Below are 18172 nucleotides of genomic sequence, written 5' to 3'. Positions count from 1 at the left end.
GCAGTTTTTACAAATTGAGCATTTGCCGAGTGTGGTGGCTTGTTCCTGTAATCCTGGCAACTCAGGAGGCTGAGGCAGGAGGATCACTTGAGGCCAGGAGTTCAAGACCATCCTGAGCAACATAGCAAGATGCTGTCTCTACAACAAATAATAAATAAATAAGCAAGTCAGGCATGGGGGAACACACACCTGTAGTTCTGGCTACTTGAGCGTCTGAGGCAAGAGGATTGCTTGAGCTTAGGAGTTGGAGGCTGGACTGAGCTATGATGGTGCCTCTGCACTCCAACCCAGGTGACAGCATAAGATCCTGTCTCTCTTTAAAAAAAAAAAATGAGCATTTACTACCTGCCAGGTACTGAATCCATGCTCTTGCTAAATCTGCCAGCAGCCCTGTGAGGTGGGTGCAGTCACATCTCTTGTGAAGACGGGGATATGGGGGCGTGAAGAGGATAAGTACCTCATCAAAGGTGACAGATCGGATTTGAACCGCACTCTTAACTGCTGCAGTTTATTGGCCCCACAATAATAGTGCCCAGTTCAGAGGGTGGTTTGGGGGAGTACACAACGTAATGTGTGTTAAAGGGCTTAGCACAGATGTGGCTCCAGCGCAACGTAGTAAACATTGATTTACCGCGAGGCAGAAGAGCGGGATCCAGATCCACCCACGTTTGAATCTCAACTTGGCTATTTTCTGATTGCGAGATCTCTGGAGTCAAGTCACTTTGCTTTTCTAAGCCTCATGTTCCCCCAGTGAAAATGGGGATAATCATAGCTACTGAAGAGCTGCTCAGAGGACAGAGATAGAGGATGTAAAGTATCTGCCGAGAAGTGGGTACTTTATGGGAATGAGTGTTCGGGATTATCTTTTATTTTATGTCATGCAGACAGCAACTCTTCCCAGCCCTGTGGAGGAGGCCAGAGGTGGGGGCTGGAGCCCTGGAGGCAGGGCCTTGCTGGGGCAGCTCCTGACCCTCCCCTCCTGGCCAGGTCAGTCCCTCAGTGGGTCCTGGCCCTAGAAGGGCTCAGAGGCCTGGGGACGCTGTTGCTAGGCACCAGTTGCTAGGCTACACATTGTTTCTCCTGCTTGGCCACCTCCAGGAGGGCTGGCTTCTCTGCAGAGCTCTGCCTCCTGCAGCCTCTCCCTGACCTCAGAGCCTCTGCAGAGGAAAGGTGAGGGTGGGGCCGCTGTGGTTGGGCCTTGGGGAGAGCGGAGCCAACTCCCAGGGGAGGCAGGCAAGGCCAGAGGCAGGCAAGGCCATGGGAGCTGAGGGAGAGAGAGGAGCCGGGAGCTGGGAGTGAGCGTCCCAGCCTGACTTCTTGGGTGGGAGCCAAGAATTCCCCAGATAGCGGGTTGTCGGCTCATTCATTCCGAGAGGTGGATATGTAAGGTTCAGGTCGGGGGCCGAGGAGTCAAATATCTAGGTCTGAATCCCGGCAGTACCACCTATTATGAGCAAATCCTTTATCTCTTTAAACCTCACTGTCCCCGCGGTAAATGGAGACAGGAAGAGTTAATAAGAAGGTGTGGGAAAGTGAGAGGAGACACGAGGACTCTTGGGATAAGTGTGGATGATCAGTTTCGCCCTCAGTTTAGGGACGTGGGAGCTGGGGCAGAGAGACAGAGGCCTGGGAGAAGGGGCCAGCTGTGTGGGGGCGCAGATCTTTGCCCCATGGGCTTCTAAGCTGGGCTTGGGACCCACGAGGCTCCCCGTGCTTCCTTTTTAGGCCCCCCGGGGCCCTGCCCCACAGCATCATGATGGGGAAACTTCCCCTGGGGGTCGTCTCCCCTTATGTGAAGATGAGTTCGGGGGGCTACACGGACCCCCTGAAATTCTACGCCACCAGCTACTGCACAGCCTACGGTGAGGGCACCTTTGCGCAGCAGCTTCCCCCAGGACAATGGCGGGAAGGGAGGGGCTCTCTCTGAGGGAGGAGCAGCCCCTCTGGCTGTCACACTGCAGAGCAACCTGTCACGCTGAATCCGTCTGTCCCCTGAGCCCGGCCCGGCTGCTCCCTTCTCCAGTTCTGTCCCTGCAACCCTGTCACTGTGATTCTGCCACACCGACCTTGTCCCCAGCCCACCCACTCCATTTCCTGCCATCAGTCCTGAAAGGGCAGGCTTGCAAAGCTCCTGCCCGTGGCTCTGAGCCCTCTCCTGTCACTGGGACCCCTGTGCCCCTCGGAGGACGCTGGCCCTGCCTGGGAAGCCCTGCCTGTTTTTGACCTTGGGGTCTGTCTCCTCGTTGCCCCTCTGGCAGGTCGAGAGGATTTCAAGCCCCGTGTGGGCAGTCACACAGGCACCGGCTACAAATCAAATTTCCGGCCCGTGGTCTCATGCCAAGCCAGTCTGGAGGCCTTAGACAACCCGGCCAGGGGGTACGGTCTGTACGGCTCCTTCCCAGCCCCTGCCCTGCTCATCAGACCAACTCCAGGCTCCGTGAATGGGGACCCTGAGCTTTGCCTGGCCTAGGCTGGGGGTCCTGGGTGACACAGGGCACGGCCGACCCCTGAGTCATCTGTGGGAGGGTGCAGGGAGGAAGGTAGCTCCTGAGCAGAGGACAGAGGCAGGCGGCCTGGGGTTCTAGCTCCTCCTCACCCTCAGGGAACAAGCCCAGGACCATTTCCAGTCTGTGGCCAGCCAGAGCTACCGCCCCCTGGAGGTGCCTGATGGCAAGCATCCCCTGCCCTGGAGCATGCACCAGACCAGCTCAGGCTACGGGCGGGAGAAGGCCAGTGCAGGTCTCCCCACCAAGGAGGTCAGTGCTGGGCCAGGGCTAGGAGAGGGAAGCCTTAGGGTAGGGTGGGGCTAGGGCTGCACTGCCAACAGTTGGTCAAGGTGGGGGTGACAGGGCATGGAGCAGCCACATTGTAGGGATGGGGGCCACTCATCTTTCTCCCCTTTGTCCTCATCCTTGTCCCCACCATTCCCACCACCTCCATTCCCTGCCCCAGCCCCACCATTACCTCCGCCTCCATTTCCATCCCCATCGCTGTCCCATTCCCATGAGCCTCACACTTCCTTCCACACCTGCAAGCCCCATCACCGTCCCTACCACCACCACTGTCCCCTACCATCGACATCCTCACCCCATCTTTTTCTTTCTTTTTTGTGAGATGGAGTCTCACTCTGTTGCCCAGGCTGGAGTACAGTGGCACGATCTCGGCTCACTGCAACCTCTGCCTCCTGGGTTCAAGTGATTCTCCTGCCTCAGCCTCCCCAGTAGCTGGGATTACAGGCATGTGCCACCACACCCAGCTAATTTTTTGTATTTTTAGTAGAGACAGGGTTTCACCGTGTTAGCCAGGATAGTCTCGATCTCCTGATCTTGTGATCCGCCCGCCTCAGCCTCCCAAAGTGCTGGGATTACAGGCATGGCCCCATCTTTTTCATTTCTGTCCTCATTATTACCACCCTTCTTATCATCAGCACCACCACCAGAATGGACACTCATTCATTCATCCCGCCAGTATGTTCTGAATATCTCCTTCGTATTTGAAGATGATAAGAGCTGGTAGAGTGCGGGGTGGGATGGGTTGTAGGAAATATAACGGGGAGAAGCAGGGAGGAAGAGAAGTGAAGGAATTGCAGGCCAGGCATGATGGCTCTGAAGTGGGCAGATCACTTGAGGTCAGGAGTTCGAGACCAGTCTGGCCAACATGGACAAACCCCATCTCTACTAAAAATACAAAAATTAGCTGGGAGTGGTGGCATGCACCTGTAATCCCAGCTACTTGGGAGGCTGAGGCAGGAGAATCGCTTGAACTCGGGAGGCAGAGGTTGCAGTGAGGCTGAGATTGCCTGGGCAATGGAATGAGACTTGGTCTCAAAAAAAAAAAAAAAAAAAAAAAAAAAAAAAAAAGGCCAGGCACAGTGGCTCGCACCTGTAATCCCAGCACTTTGAGAGGCCAAGTTGGGTGGATCACTTGAGGCCAACTGCTGGTGGGCCAGCCTGGCCAACATGGTGAAACCCCAACTCTGCCAAAAAAAATACAACAAAATCAGCTGGATGTGGTGGCTTGCGTCTGTAGTCCCGGCTACTTGGGAGGCTGAGGCACAAAAATTGACTGAACCCGGGAGGTGGAGGTTGCAGGAAGCTGAGATTACGCCACTGCACTCCAGCCTGGGCAACAGAGCAAGACTCTGTCTCAAAAAAAAAAAAAAAAAAAAAAAAGTAATAAATAAGAAGTGAAGGAGTTGCACCTGCAAATCAGGAGGGTTGGGAAAGAGCTTGCTATGGAGACACTGGACAAAGACTTGAGGGAGGCCAGCTCCTCCAGATGCAGCTGTCTGAGGGAGGAGTGGCCCAGGCAGTGTCAGCAGCGAGTGCAAAGGCCCCGAGAGGGGCACAGAAAGGAGACGAGCAGCTAGAGCAAGGTGAGGCACTCAGGTCCTTGTGGGCCACCAGGAGGACGTGGAATTCCCTGTGAGCATGATAGGAAGGCTGCAGAGCTCTAAGCAGAGGAGGGAAGCACAGGTGTCATTGTGAAGGGACCCCCTCTGGCTGCTCTGCAGATACTGTACTCTGTAAAGGTCAAGGGCAGAAGCAGAGTCAGGCAGTGACTGCCGCCCCCTCACCTGTAATTGGCCCTTCTTCCTTCCAGGTCCGGAAGGTCCATTTTGACACCCAGGAGCATGGGCCCCAGGCCATCACCGGGCTGGAGCCCAGGGAAGTGCCCCTGCTCCACCAGCAGCAGGGCCAGGGCCCGCTGGAGCGGGAGAACTTCCGATATGTGAGTGGCAGCCCGGCTAAGGTCTTCAGGGTGGGGCAGAGGGGCCACATCCGCCTCCTCCTCCCACCTCAAGAAAAGTGTTGCACCGACTCATCCAAGAAGCCAGCTCAGTGTGAGCTCAGGGCGCCAAGAAAGACGGGAAAACAAAGGATTTGATATTGGCTATTTCCAAAATAGCATCAATGTGACTTCTCGCCTTTTAACGCTCATCCTCTTCCCCCAGCCTTCCTCCTCTCGCTCACAGCCCCTCCTGATCTCGGTCCCTCTGGGCCCCCCGCTCATTACCAGGAGTCTGGTGTGGGGTGTGACGTGGTATTCATAGTCACAGGGGCACTGTGCTCTTACGCTGAAATTCCTGGCCCTGCGATGCCCCACCCCAGAGAGACTTGTGTCCAGGGTGCTGTAGTGGCCCACACAGGCCTCCTCAGAGCACAGATAACCGAGGCGCCACTCCACTGCCGCCGCATGCCTTCGGGGCCCTGGTGGGCCGGTGCCGCCATTCTTCCAACCTCTGTGTTCCAGGGCCCACGCTTCATGACTTCGGAGTACAATTCCAAGTATCTCAGGGAGCCTCTAGACCAGCCAGGTAGGCCCTTCCAATCCACCTCCCTACTTCCTGCCCCAGGGGCCCTGGAGCTGGCTTAGGACTAAGAAGGCACCAGTGGAAGAAAGAAGGATGCACAGGTGGCTGCGGGGAAGCGCCTCTCCCAGGCTGACCTCGGTGCCTTGGGCCTCTCAGGAGGGCGGCTTGGCTGGTGCATGCCCTTCCTGCTGCTCCCTCTCCTGTCCTCTGGCCTGGACTCTGGAATCCTCGCCCTGCCACCCACGATCCTCATGGCACAGGTCTCCAGGATCTTGGGATCCACTCGCTCCGCACCTGCTGGGACACTGAGCCTCTGGAGGACACGCGGGGGGCCAGGTGGCCTGGCAGCACATGAGACATTTCCTTTGCAGATTTCTTGCAGAAGAACTCGATCGGCGCCAAGGAGGGGAGCAGCTTCACCAAACAGTCCCGCCAGAGCCCCATTGTCTTCCAACCACCCTCACAGGCCCTCCCTGGGGACCCTGTAAGTCGGCTGGGCTCCTGCTAGAACTTTAGGGGGCTTGACGCCCTCCAGTCTCAGGGTTCCTAGCTTTCCTAAAGAATGTGAGCTGCAGAGCCCTTTGTTCAAGCACAAGATGAAAGAGCTTAGGTGAAACCCACTGCTTTGGTCCAGTTCCCCCGTTTTATAGATGAGAAGACTGAGGTCCAAAGAGATGAAGAGGTGTAGCCAAGGTCATTCAGAGTTCAGACAAGAGCCCTGGCCTGCTGGTCCCATTCAGGGTCATGCCTTCCCCTGTCTTCTCCCCAAACACTTCCCTTTTCTCAGTGATGCCCATTTGAGCTGAGTTCTCCTCTGTGTTCAGCACAGCAGGGGCCTGGAGGCAGAGCGGGCGGGAGCCGCCGGGGCCTGGAGGCAGAGCGGGCGGGAGCCGCCGGGGCCCAGCCTGCCACTGGGGAGCTGACATCCTCTGTGGGCCTCTTTCCAGGCCCTCCTCCCAGGCCAGAGTGTCACCAAGTCTGACTTCCTCCCCAAGACTCACCTGCACGTAAGCTGAGCTAGGGGGAGGCTGGGGACCGCCTGGCAGGGAGCAGTTAGAACATGGCTCTGGAAGGTGGTGGGGGAAGCAGCCACATCCTGGTGCCAGTGGCTGCTTTGCTCCCTCCAGGGAGATGAGTTCCTACCTGTGTTGGCCAGAGGCTCCAAGTGGGAAACAGCCTTCAGCCGAGGGAATGAAAGGATTCTGAACCCCAGAGTGAGTGGCCTTGGCTCCTCGCTCAGAGGAGGGAGGAGACAGGGAGGTTTCTGGGACGAGGTGGCATTTGGGTCAGGCATTGAGGAATGGGAAGAATTAGAATATTTGGGGATGTGGAGGTAGGGCCCCAGGTGGAGGGCGAGGAGAGACTGGGCCTTCCTGGGGACTGGAAGACGAGGGGTGTGGTCTGAAATAGACTTGACTGGAAGGGGAAGGGAGGGTCGCTGGGGCTGGGGACAGGTCGCAGCTGTGTGTGCCTCTGCCTGCCCCCTCTCCATCCCTGCTGCCTCAGCCTGGCCACCTCAGCCTCCCTTCTGGTGGCTCTGTCCCCTGCAGGTGCCCCCTCCCTGCCCAGAACCCAGCAGCGTGAGCCACCAGCAGTTCCAGCCACTTCATCGGATGCAACAGACAAATGTTGCCCTGCTTGGCCGGGAGACTGTGGGGAAAAAGGTGAGACCTGCTACACCCAACCTCCACCCCCAAATCCCCACCCCTTCTGACCTGACAATTCTCCTGTCTACCCCCTTATGCAGGAGCCCACAGGGTTCAGCCTTAACAACCCTATGTATGTCCGGAGCCCCTGTGATCCTGACAGGGATCAGCAATACCTGACCACCTACAACCAAGGGTGAGGTCCGCTTCCTGGTCCAAAGCTGAAACCATTTGAGAAAGAGACTGAGACTCTTTAAGTAATGAGGATAAGTAATGAGCTCACAGCCTCGTGGAGAAGATCAACGCTGAGTGAATGTGGGTTCCCCAGAAGCAGACCCTAAGCCAAGGATTGGAGTGCAAGCTCATTATTAGGCAGTTATTAGGCATGTGGGAGTGGAGAAGTGGGATGAGGGAGGGAAGGCAGTAATAATGAGCATGTTACTAAGCCAGCTATTCCACGGGGAAAACTCTAGAAAACAGTGTAAAGCACACAACTCAGAACTACCCCAGTCAAAGGTGAGAAAGCTGGGGTATTTATACCCCCACATCCATCAGTCATTGGTTAGAGGTTATCCTCAGGCAACATTAAATCCCAGGTGCCTCCTTGCTCAGGCAAAGCAGGTTCTAGCATCCCAAGGGTAGCTTTCCCACAGATATGCAGTACAGGGCATTGGTGGCCAGGCTGGTGGACATGGAAAGAACAGGGGAGATTGAGGGAGTCTGGAGCAGCAGCATCTGCTAAGACACTCCATCCAGCCAATGGTTGGTGGGCTCGAAGCTCCCTCAGAAGGTAAATTCTGTGCTTTGCATTCCCTGGATGACGAGTGACTGTCCTGGGCATCAGGGAGGGCTTCCAGGAGGAGGTGGCCCCAGAGCCATGGGGAAGGCTTCTGGGGCCAGGACTGGGTGGGGAGAGCATTATAGGAATGGTATAAAGGAAGTGTAATTCTTCTTCTTCTTTTTTTTTTTTTTTTGATGGCGTTTCACTCTGTCGCCCAGGCTGGAGTGCAATGGCATGATCTCAGCTCACCACAACTTTCGCCTTGTGGCTTCGAGTGATTCTCCTGTCTCACCCTCCTGAGTAGCTGGGATTACAGGCATGTGCCACCATGCCCAGCTAATTTTTGTGTTTTGAGTAGAGATGGGATTTTGCTGTGTTGGCCAGGCTAGTCTTGAACTCCTGACCTCAAGTGATCTGCCTGCCTCGGCCTCCCCAAAGTGCTGAAATAACAGGCGTGAGCCACCGTGCCCTGCCAGGAAGTATAATTCTTTTTTTTTTTTTTTTTTTTTTTGAGACAGAGTCTCGCTCTGTTGCCCAGGCTGGAGTGCCGTGGCACGATCTCCGCTCACTGCAAGCTCCGCCTCTGGAGTTCACGCCATTCTCCTGCCTCAGCCTCCCGAGTAGCTGGGACTACAGGCGCCTGCCACCAAGCCCGGCTAATTTTTTGTATTTTTAGTAGAGACAGGGTTTCACTGTGTTAGCCGGGATGGTCTCGATCTCCTGACCTCGTGATCTGCCCGGCTCCAGGAAGTATAATTTTGCAGACAAACTCCTCTAAGCCAGGAAGCGCAAGCTTTCCTCACAGTATCAGTCATCTGTGTCCACCCTGCTTCCTCTCCAACTCCTGGTCCTCCAAGGTGTCCCTGCAACCTCCCTGTCTCCTCAGGCTCCCCCTGCCCCACCCCCTGCTCCAGGATACCTCCCAGAATCCATTCATGGAACAGACTTTAACTGAGCCCTGACTGGGTGCCAGGGCCTGCTGCAGGCCCTGGGAATGTGTGTGCAGCTCCTGCCCTACGGAGTTCAGACCTCAGCACGGGAGGGGGCATGCATGTGGCTGCGGTCAGTTAGTGAGAGCTGTTAGGTGATGGGCAGGGAGAAAGGGATCGGGAGGGCTGCAGTGGGCACGGGTCAGATTTGAAATCGGTGGCCTTGAGCAGGTGACGTTTGAATTGAGACTGAAAAGAGGGGAGGGCGGTGACCTGGAGGAGCAACAGAGAGTCTGAGCTGGAAGGGCCGCTGGTTGTCCTCTGGCCTAACCCCTGAGGCTCGGAGGGGAGGAGCAGTGCTTGCGCCTCGCACAGCTGACTCGCTGCACAGTGGCTGCTCCAGTTCCCACGGAGGTGGGGGGAGGGCCAGAGGCTCAGTCTGGGTGTGAGGGCAACGATGTTCCGACCCCTTCTTAGGCAAACATCTCCTCCTGTGGCTCTGGCAGAGACCAGCTCCAGCCCTCTCTGCTGGGTCCTTCCAGCCTGTCGTGTCCTGTCGTGTCCTGAGCTCCTTCTGGCTGTCAGGCACACTTGCTGGTGCTTTCTGGTGCGCCAGGATTGTCATCACCGATTTCTGCATTGATCTGTCTGCATCCCCTCTTCATAAGTTCAAGGGTGGGACCCCCATCTTACTTGTGTTTGCACCTTCCGGACCTGGCTGTGCTCAGTTAAATGGAAGGAGATGGAAATGAAATGGAAGGAAAGTTAAGTGCCTAGAGAAGTGGATGAGACGGGGTCCCCACCCCAAGGTGCTGGCAGGCCAGGGACGAGGGCGTCACTGAAACTGTCCTTTTACACTCCAAAGAGTGTTTCAGCGTCAGGCAGAGGGCAGGGCAGGCTTTTCGAGTAAGGCTTCACCCAGTGGACGTGGGCTTAGGGAGAGTCAGACGAGGAGGACAGCATGAGCAAAGGCGGGGAGGCTGGGTGATCTGAGGGCTGATGGAGAGGGGCAGGAGGGGCTGCAGAGGTGGGCAAAGGCCAGATTCCAGCCAAGGACCCCTCCTCTCCTCCAGGTACTTCGAGAACATCCCCAAAGGTCTAGACCGGGAAGGCTGGACTCGAGGTGGCATCCAGCCCCAGATACCGGGAGGCTACGCCCTCAGCCAGCCAGTCAGCTGCATGGAGGCCGCCCCCAACCCCACGGAGAGCCTGCGGCACCTGCATCCCCACGTGGGAAGGTGGCACTCCCCCCAGCTCTGTTCCTTCTCCCTACCCCTCATCCAGGCCCTGCGCCAGGTCTTTCCCTTCCTCTCCTCTCTTGCTCTGTTAGTCTGGTTCATTCCTATGAGAGGCCCATCTCCTCTGGCTGGCTCTGGCGTCCCTTCTCCTGCCAGCACTGACTCCTCTCCTCCTCTCCGTCCAGTGACCCCTCCCTCAGATGTCTCCTCCTCCTTCTCCTGCCCCAGTACCCCAGGCCAGGAGGGCTGGAGGGGGAGGATCTGAGCGAGGGGCTCTGGGGTGGTTTGGATCCAGAGGGGGATGGGGGGACGGATCCAGAGATGAATGGACTGTGGTTCCGCCTCACTCAGCTCCTTTGTGCTCAATTCAATTCCTCAGAAATTACATTTATACCAACAAATGCCCAGAGTTGGCAGGCAAAGAATGTTTGTGGCTTGGCTGCCCTGGCTGAGCCCTGGCTGTGCTCTCTCAGGGAGGGTCAGGCAGAAGAGAAGAAGACAAGGTCCCTCCCTGCCTGCCAACGCCCCCAACACTCTCCTCTTGCCTCCCTGCAGAACCCTGACCTCAGCCGACCCCTTCTACCGGGACGCACCTCACAGCAGCCGCTTCATGGCACACAGCTGAGCCCTGAGCCCTTGGTAAGGGGCTGGGGACTCCCACACTCAGCTGCTCCCGGTCTGTGGGCAGCCATTGTGGGCCAGCCCTGCCTCCCCAGCCCTGGGTTAAGCCAGTGCTGCCTGGGGACCCCCGCTTCCGAGTGGGGGGTGCGAGATCAGGGGGCCTCTCAGAACCTCTTCTGTGCCAGGCAAGCACACAGAAACACCCCCGAGCCCCTTGCTCAGGCTTCGCCTCTGCTTCTCCTCCACAGGTTTGTCAACCCTGGGGCACAGGAGCCAGGCTATTGTCTGTACCCCCACTCGATCCCCCAGGGGGGCACCCCCGCCCGGCTACTTTCCTAATGAAATAAACAGCATTGAAGCAGAGAAGTGTGACATCACTATCAGGGTGGCTGGAAAAAGGAGGGGTCAGCTGGGGCAGTGGGTGCAGGGGTGGAGGAGCTGGGCCAGATTTGGAGTCGGAAGGGCTCGGCTGGAACCTCTGAAGAACCATGACACGATGGATGGGCACTTCATTCTCCCGACTCAGTTTCTTGTCCTGTAAAGGGTCCTTTATGGCCCGTGCTGTTTGGGAAAGTACTTGGTCAAGTGTGGGTGGAACAACCCCAGGGGAGGGGCCGGTGGGCCAGAGAAGGGGAGGGAAGCAGACTCAGGGCAAGGAGAAAGAGGAGAGTCTCGGACGCATGGCCACCTGGACACCGACACGGCGCGGGGGGGCTGATCACAAAGGCTGGTGCCACTCTCCCTCCCAGCCAAGGTGACCAGAGCAGGGCGGCCTGTTTGTGAGAAAGAGAACAAGCTGCCCCTTACATGTCCCAGGTGAGCGCAGGCCCTGATGAGCCAACATCCTGCACAAGAAGAGAAGGGTATCTCTTCCTCCAGATGTTGCAGCCTGACATAGGCCCTCAGCCTGCAAGACTGAGGGCCAGCATCTGGGCCAGCTCCCAGCACCTTTTGTCACCTCAGCCAGGTGCATTTGTGCAGTGCACAACACTACAACTGTATGCCGTGGCCCTGCTAGCACCAGCTCCTTGTAAATGAGGAGTGTGGACCAGAGAGGGTGCGTGAGCTGCTCAGGGTCACACAGGGCAGAAAGGCAGCAGCAGCGCTGGGTTGGGGGTGTCCCCTGTGCCTTGCATCCCCGTCTGGGCATGCAGAGGGGGTGTCTTCCGACCCCTTGCCTCCACTTGTGCTCCTTAGTGGAGGTCTGTGGAGCAGTGCTGCTGGCCCCAGAGCCTGGCCGTACCCAGCATAGTCTTGAACGGCAGGCCTGGGGACTGTCCACAGCCTGGCTGGGGCTCCATGTGGGCTGTGGGTGGCTCCAGCTGGTCCCAGCGTGGGAGGAGGGAAGCAGAAGACACAGAGTCTCAGAGCCAGACTCAGGACCCAGTGACAGCCCAGACTGTGGGTGGCGACCTGCCAGTCCATGCCCCAGCAATAGGAATGAGTCACCAAAGGGACTGGGCTGGGCCCCAGCCATGGCCATAGTAAGGTGGAGAGTGAGCGAGTGCGGGATCAGCCAGCCTCTCCCTGCCCAAAGACACACACACACACGCACTCAACACAAAAGCACACGCAAATACAAACACGCAAGTGCACACAGACCCCTGAAGGCATGCACACACACATCTAGGCACATAAATGCCAACGGAAGTACACATAAACTAACACAACCACACACATGGAAACACAAATGAACGTGCACAAACACCAGATCTTCACATAAACACCCAGGACTCTTAGACACGCAGACACACACACAGCCAGCCTGATGTGGTTTGAGTATTTGTCCCCACCCAAATCGCATGTTGCATTGGAATCCTCAGTGCTGGAGGTGGGGCCTGGTGGGAGGTGATGGGGTCACGGGAGTGGGTCCCTCATGGCTTGGTGCTGTCCTCACTATAGTGAATTCTCATGAGACTTGGTTGTTAAAAAGTGTGTGGCACCCCCCACCTCTGGCTCCTGCTCCTGTGTGTGAAGTGCCTGATCCTGGCTGGGCGCAGTGGCTCACGCTTGTAATTGCAGCACTTTGGGAGGCTGAGGCAGGTGGGTCACTCAAGGTCAGGAATTTGAGATCAGTCTGGCCAAAGATACAAATACGAAAAATACAAAATATTAGCTGGGCGTGGTGGCGCATGCCTGTAATCCCAGCTACTCAGGAGGCTGAGGCACAAGAATGGCTTGAACCTGGGAGGCAGAGGTTGCAGTGAGCTGAGATCACACCCCTGCACTCCAGCCTGAGCAACAGAGTAAGACTCCATCTAAAAAAAAAAAAAAAGAAATACCTATTCCCCTTTCACCTTCCACCATGAGTGGAAGCTTCCTGAGGCCTTCCCAGAAGCAGATACTGGTGCTGTACTTCCTCTACAGCCTGCAGAGCCGTGAGCCAATTAAACCTTTTTTCTTAGAAATTACCAAGTGTCAGGGTTGTTGTTTGTTTTTGAGACAGGCTCTCCCTCTGTCACTCAGGCTGGAGTGCGGTGGTGCAACCACGGCTCTCTGCAGCCTCAGCCTCCCGGGCTCAAGTGACCCTCTCATCTCAGCCTCCTGAGTATCTGATACTACAGGCTCACACCATCACACCCAACTAACTTTTTGTATTTGTTGTAGAGATGGGGGTCTTGCTATGTTGCCAAGGCTGGTCTCAGACTCCTCGGCTCAAGCGATCCTCCCACCTTGGCTTCCTAAGGTGCTGAGATTAAAGACGTGAGCCACCGTGCTGGACACATAGACACAAAAACAGATGGATATACAGAGACTTACAGAACAGACACACAGACAGACAGACAGACACACACACACACACACACACACACGGCACCTCATCTCTATTTCGTGTCTTCATTTCTTCTCCTCCGAGTGTCCTTTTACAGCTCATGTTTCCTGCCCGTCCTTCCTCTATCTGGCTCAATGGGGGGTGGAGGAGTTATGGTGCCAGGGACATTGGCGCCTGTTTACACCCTCTCTCCATCGTCTCCACCTCCGTTGTCCTGCACCGGGCAGCAGTTTGGCCAGGGCAGGGGGACAATTCATGAGGCACTGCATTGGAGAAGGCAGGTTGGTCAGATTTGGGGGAGGCTCGAAGGCCATGCTAAGGAGCCCTTCTCAGTTATGAGCCTCAACAAGGGCATGGACCGTATATGCCTTGTTCACACTGAAAGTCCAAAGCCCAGAACAGTGCCTGGCACATATGGAGGTGCTCAGTAAATACCAGATGAATGAATGAATGAATGGATGTGGCAGATGTGGGCTTCTGGGTATCACCCACCTTAACACCGGGATGTCAGTCGCCCAGCCTCCCTGAGTCCATGCTGTTGGCTCCCGTGTTGCTACCCCCTACCTGCCCAGCTGCCATGGCTTTGCCCCCAGGATGCACCTTTCCTCTCTGAGTGTGGCCTTTGGTCTCCCCTCGCACACAGCCCAGCCTCTGACCAACCTCATCAAGCTCTCCTGCAGTGGCCTAAGGGCCTCTACATTCCAGCCTTGGCCCCTGGTAGGCACCGAGACCAGGGTAGAGTCAGTGCTGGGAAATTCTCTGTGTCCCAAGGACAGGAGGAGGGGACACTTTCTATCTGGTGGCTCCTCAGGATGCCAGTCCCTGTTGAAGGGACGTCTTGCTGTGTGGCTTCCCTCTCCTGCTCTGTGATGTCAGGGGACAGCGGGAGAGTTCCGGCCTCTCAGCATGAGCATTTTCAAGACATGTAAGGCAGTTAGTCTCTAGGGGATGGCCCAGAGGAGCAGGCCAGGGGCGCTGACCACGCGGCTTCATTTTCAGTGGCCTCATCCCCTTGCTTCCAGAGAGCATCAGCCCAGAGCTCCTTCCCAGGCCCAGGCAGTCAGCAGACTGTACCTGTCACAGGCCTGAGCCCTGGAATCCGACTGCCTGGGTTCAAATTCCAGCTCTCTACAACCCAAGGCAGCTCCCTGCCATCGGTCAGTCACCTAAGCCTTCTGTGACCTCCAGTTGTCACTTAACCATTCTGAGCTTCAGCTAATAGCAGCAGCTGCCTTCTGGATAAAATCCAACATGCACAGAGTGCACACAAATAGAAGCTGCCCTAATGCTGGAGCAGAGGAAACAGAGGCCAAGACAGAGGTGGAGACTTGGTCAAGGCCACACTGCAGGCCGGACGTGGTGGCTCATGACTGTAATCTCAGCACTTTAGGAGGCCGACGCAGGTGGATCACGAGGTCAGGAGTTCAAGACCAGCCTGGTCAACATGGTGAAACCCTGTTTCTACTAAAAATACAAAAATTAGCCAGGTGTGGTGGCGGGCGCCTGTAGTCCCAGCTACTCAGGAGGCTGAGGCAGAGAATTGCTTGAACCCAGAAGGCAGAGGTTGCAGTGAGCGGAGATCGTGCCACTGCACTCCAGCCTGGGCGACAGAGTGAAACTTCGCCCACCACCCCCCCATCCCCCAAAAAAAGCCACAATGCAGATTGTCACAGAATCTGGCCTCTGTCTCCTGCGTGGCCCTGGGTGGGCCCCCTCAAGACCCTTGCCTGAGGCCAAGAGAGGTGGCTCATGCCTATAATCCCAGCACTTTGGGAGGCTGAGGCTGGCGGATCACTTGAGCTCAGGAGTTTGAGACTAGCCTGGGAAACAAAGTGAGACCATCTTTACAAAAAATTAAAGAATTAGCTGGGCTTGGTGACACGTGCTTGTAGTCCCAGCTACTCGGGAGGCTGAAGTGGAAAGAGAACTTGAGACCAGCAAGTTGAAGCTGTAGTGAGCTGTGTTCATACCACTGCACTCTAGCCTGGGTGACCTAGTAAGACCCTGTCTCAACAAAACCAAACCAAACAAGCCTTTCCCTGAGAGCAGGCCTCCTCTCTATCAAGGGTGGGTGATCACCTGCACAGCCTGACCTGGAAGACCTTGGCTGACCTTCCAGGGGGTTGCCCCCACTTAACCGCCTCGTCCCTAAGGCCCACTTCTGCCAGGCCCTCCTGGCAGCTGCCTGCTTCTCCCTTCACCTGGTAACCAGACTTCGGGTGTTCACAGAGTCAGTCCTTCCAGCGGGTGACAACGCTGCTGCTGCCGGAAGCTTCCTGCACACTCCCCAGTGGCTATTTTTAAAAACCTGCTGAGGTGTACGGGATGATGATTAACCTTCATTAAGCCCCCACAGCCTTCGGGTGCTGAGAATATTCGTGGGCCTTCACCTTTCCAGCAAGAACACAGAGGGGCCTCCCGCAGGGGGAAGTTTGGGGACGCAGGTGGGTGCGGCGCTGACGGCTTTGGTGTGGGGGTGTGTTGCCCAGAGGGCTGATGGGACAGCAGGTGGGGCGGGTGCTGGGTGCAGTGAGATCAGGCACGGCTTGTGACGCGTGTGAGGCCGCTGTTTGTCCGTCATGGCCTGGTGGCGGCTGATGTTGACAGGTGCCATCTGGCCTGGGTCACGTGCTGGCAGGCAGCAACACCGGCTCGTGGGCTTGACAGCTGTCCAGCTGGGAACACAGGGCTCCTGGGGGTGGGGGCGGTTAGAGGCATCCGTCTTTGGGAACTGGAGGCCTGGGGGTGGTGGGAGGCCCTGCGTGGGGAGGTTGAGGACGGGGGGTATGGTACACCCAGACAGATGGAGTGCGTGAGGCTCTGAATCGGTTCCCTAGGCTCCTCTCTGACCATCTGGAGGGCCACCCATTCCCGAGGAACTGTTCACTGAACAAGCAAGTATGCAAGGGCAGAGGATGAATCAGACCCAGCCGGCCCCACTGAGGGCCCCTGTTGAAGAGTCAGAGGGGTCTGGCAGGGCCTATGGGACATCCCACCACCCCTCGCTTCCTCCCCACGCTGCTGCAGACGGGCTCTGCCCAGGACCATTGTGATGGGCAGGTCAACCTGACCAGAGGTGAGGCAACCTGCCCAAAGCCATGCGGCGCTGGCCCGGTGAGCCCGCTTGCACTCCCTTCGGAATCCAAGCCTCTCCCCACCCCATCACTTCCCCGGGGTCTCGGATGGGCAGGAATGGGGCCTGGGAACTTCCTGGGAGAGCCAGGCAGTGATAGGTAGGGGCTTTGACTTCTTTTGCTAAAGAGGTGAGTGCACTTGTGTGTGAGTGTGAGTGCGTGCTAGAGTGTGTGAGTATGAGTGTGTGAGAGCATGTGTGTGAGAGCATTAGTGTAAGTGCATGAGTGTGAGTTTGGGACTGTATCGCCTGAGTGTGAGTATATGAGTGTGTGTGAATGTGAGTGTGAGAGTTGTATGTATAAGAGTGTATATGTAAGTGTGGTGTGTAAGTGTATATGTGTATGTGTATGTGTGGGTGTGTGTTGGAGTATATGTGAAAGTGTGAAGACTGATTTGTGTCTGTGTGTGGGGGTCTGTTAGTGAGTTGGTATATGAGTGTGTGTATGCATGGGTCTATGTGTGTAAGTGTATATGTGTGGGTATGTTAGTGTGTGGGATATGAGTGTATTAGTGTGTGTGTGTATTTTGTGCGTCTGTGTAAGTATACGGGTGTTAGAGTGTGAGTATATGTGTGTATGAGTGTGAGAGTGTATGTGAGTGTATAAGTGTGAGTGTGTGTGGGAGTGTGAGTGTATGTGTGTATATATGAGTGTGTGTGGGTGTGAATGTGTTACAGTGTGCGTATATGATTGTGTATATGTATGAGTGTGTGGGTATGAGTGTGTTACAGTGTGCATATGAGTGTGTATGAATGTGTGTATGTATGAGTGTGTGTGTATATATGTGAGTGTGTGTATGTGGGAGTGTATGAGTGTGTGTGAAGATTGTGTGTATTTGCATATGTGTGTGTCTGCATGTGTGGGTGTTAGTGTGGGTATATATGAGTGTGTGTGAATGTGTGTGTGTGTATGTGAGTGTAAGTGTAGATGTGTGGGTGTGTGTTAGAGTATGTGGGTATGAGTGTATGAGTGCATGAGAGTGTATGAGTGTGTGAGAGTGTATATGTGTGTATGTGTGTGTCTGTGGGCATGGGTGTGTGTGTTAGAGTATGAGAGTGTGTATGAGTGTGAATATAAGTGTATGTGTGAGAGAGTGTGTGTATATGTGTGAGTGTATGTGTGTACGTATGTGGGTGTGTGAGTGTATGAGTGTATGTGTGTGAGAGAATGCGTTTGTGTGAGTATATGTGAGTGCATGAGTGTGAGGGTGTGAGAGTGGGCGAGCATGTGAGTGTGTGTGTGTCTTTTTTTGTTTGTTTGCTCTGTCGTCCCGGCTGGAGTGCAGTGGTGTGATCTTGGCTCACTGCAAGCTCCGCCTCCCGGGTTCACGCCATTCTCCTGCCTCAGCCTCCCAAGTAGCTGGGACTACAGGCGCCCACCACCACACCTGGCTAATTTTTTGCATTTTTAGTAGGGACAGGGTTTTACCGTGTTAGCCAGGATGGTCTCGATCTCCTGACCTCATGATCTGCCCGCCTCGGGCTCCCAAAGTGCTGGGATTACAGGCGTGAGCCACCACGCCCGGCCTAGAAAAGGAATTTCTTAAAAGGTCTTGGGCACTCACAGAATCTTCAGGTGGACCTGAGAATAAAACTTAGAACCCGGCCGGTCGTGGTGACTCACACCTGTAATCCCAGCACTTTAGGAGGCTGAGGTGGGTGAATCACTTGAGGTCAGGAGTTTGAGACCAGCCTGACCAACATGGAGAAACCGTCTCTACTAAAAATACAAAAACT

At 55.8% G+C, this 18172-nt stretch overlaps 1 protein-coding gene across 2 annotated transcripts; it reads left to right on the top strand.

The window, feature by feature from the left end:
* The first annotated feature begins 1072 nt into the window (after window positions 1-1072).
* PPP1R32 (protein phosphatase 1 regulatory subunit 32) lies at window positions 1073-10892 on the top strand. 2 transcript variants are annotated; one of them, XM_050756948.1, is made up of 14 exons: window positions 1073-1170; window positions 1726-1862; window positions 2259-2376; window positions 2603-2756; window positions 4603-4731; window positions 5254-5317; window positions 5686-5798; window positions 6262-6321; window positions 6442-6528; window positions 6865-6978; window positions 7062-7156; window positions 9744-9908; window positions 10464-10547; window positions 10778-10892. In XM_050756948.1, the coding sequence occupies exons 2-13, from the start codon at window positions 1754-1756 to the stop codon at window positions 10531-10533; spliced, it is 1278 nt and encodes a 425-aa protein (XP_050612905.1). In that variant the 5' UTR covers window positions 1073-1170; window positions 1726-1753; the 3' UTR covers window positions 10534-10547; window positions 10778-10892. The 2 variants fall into 2 exon arrangements, with proteins under 2 accessions (XP_050612905.1, XP_050612906.1); XM_050756949.1 differs by lacking the exon at window positions 6262-6321.
* Window positions 10893-18172: the final 7280 nt, after the last annotated feature.

This window comes from Macaca thibetana, chromosome 14, assembly GCF_024542745.1.
Source record: "Macaca thibetana thibetana isolate TM-01 chromosome 14, ASM2454274v1, whole genome shotgun sequence".
NCBI lineage: Eukaryota > Metazoa > Chordata > Mammalia > Primates > Cercopithecidae > Macaca > Macaca thibetana.
This window is presented reverse-complemented; position numbering and strand designations above follow the sequence as displayed.

Bases quoted from the DNA above. Each gene is read 5' to 3' on its own strand.
- PPP1R32 (XM_050756948.1), top strand. From the start codon at position 1,754: ATGATGGGGAAACTTCCCCTGGGGGTCGTCTCCCCTTATGTGAAGATG. The intron at 2,377-2,602 runs GTACGGTCTGTA...CCTCACCCTCAG, and splicing joins TTAGACAACCCGGCCAGGGG to GGAACAAGCCCAGGACCATT. The intron at 2,757-4,602 runs GTCAGTGCTGGG...TCTTCCTTCCAG, and splicing joins CAGGTCTCCCCACCAAGGAG to GTCCGGAAGGTCCATTTTGA.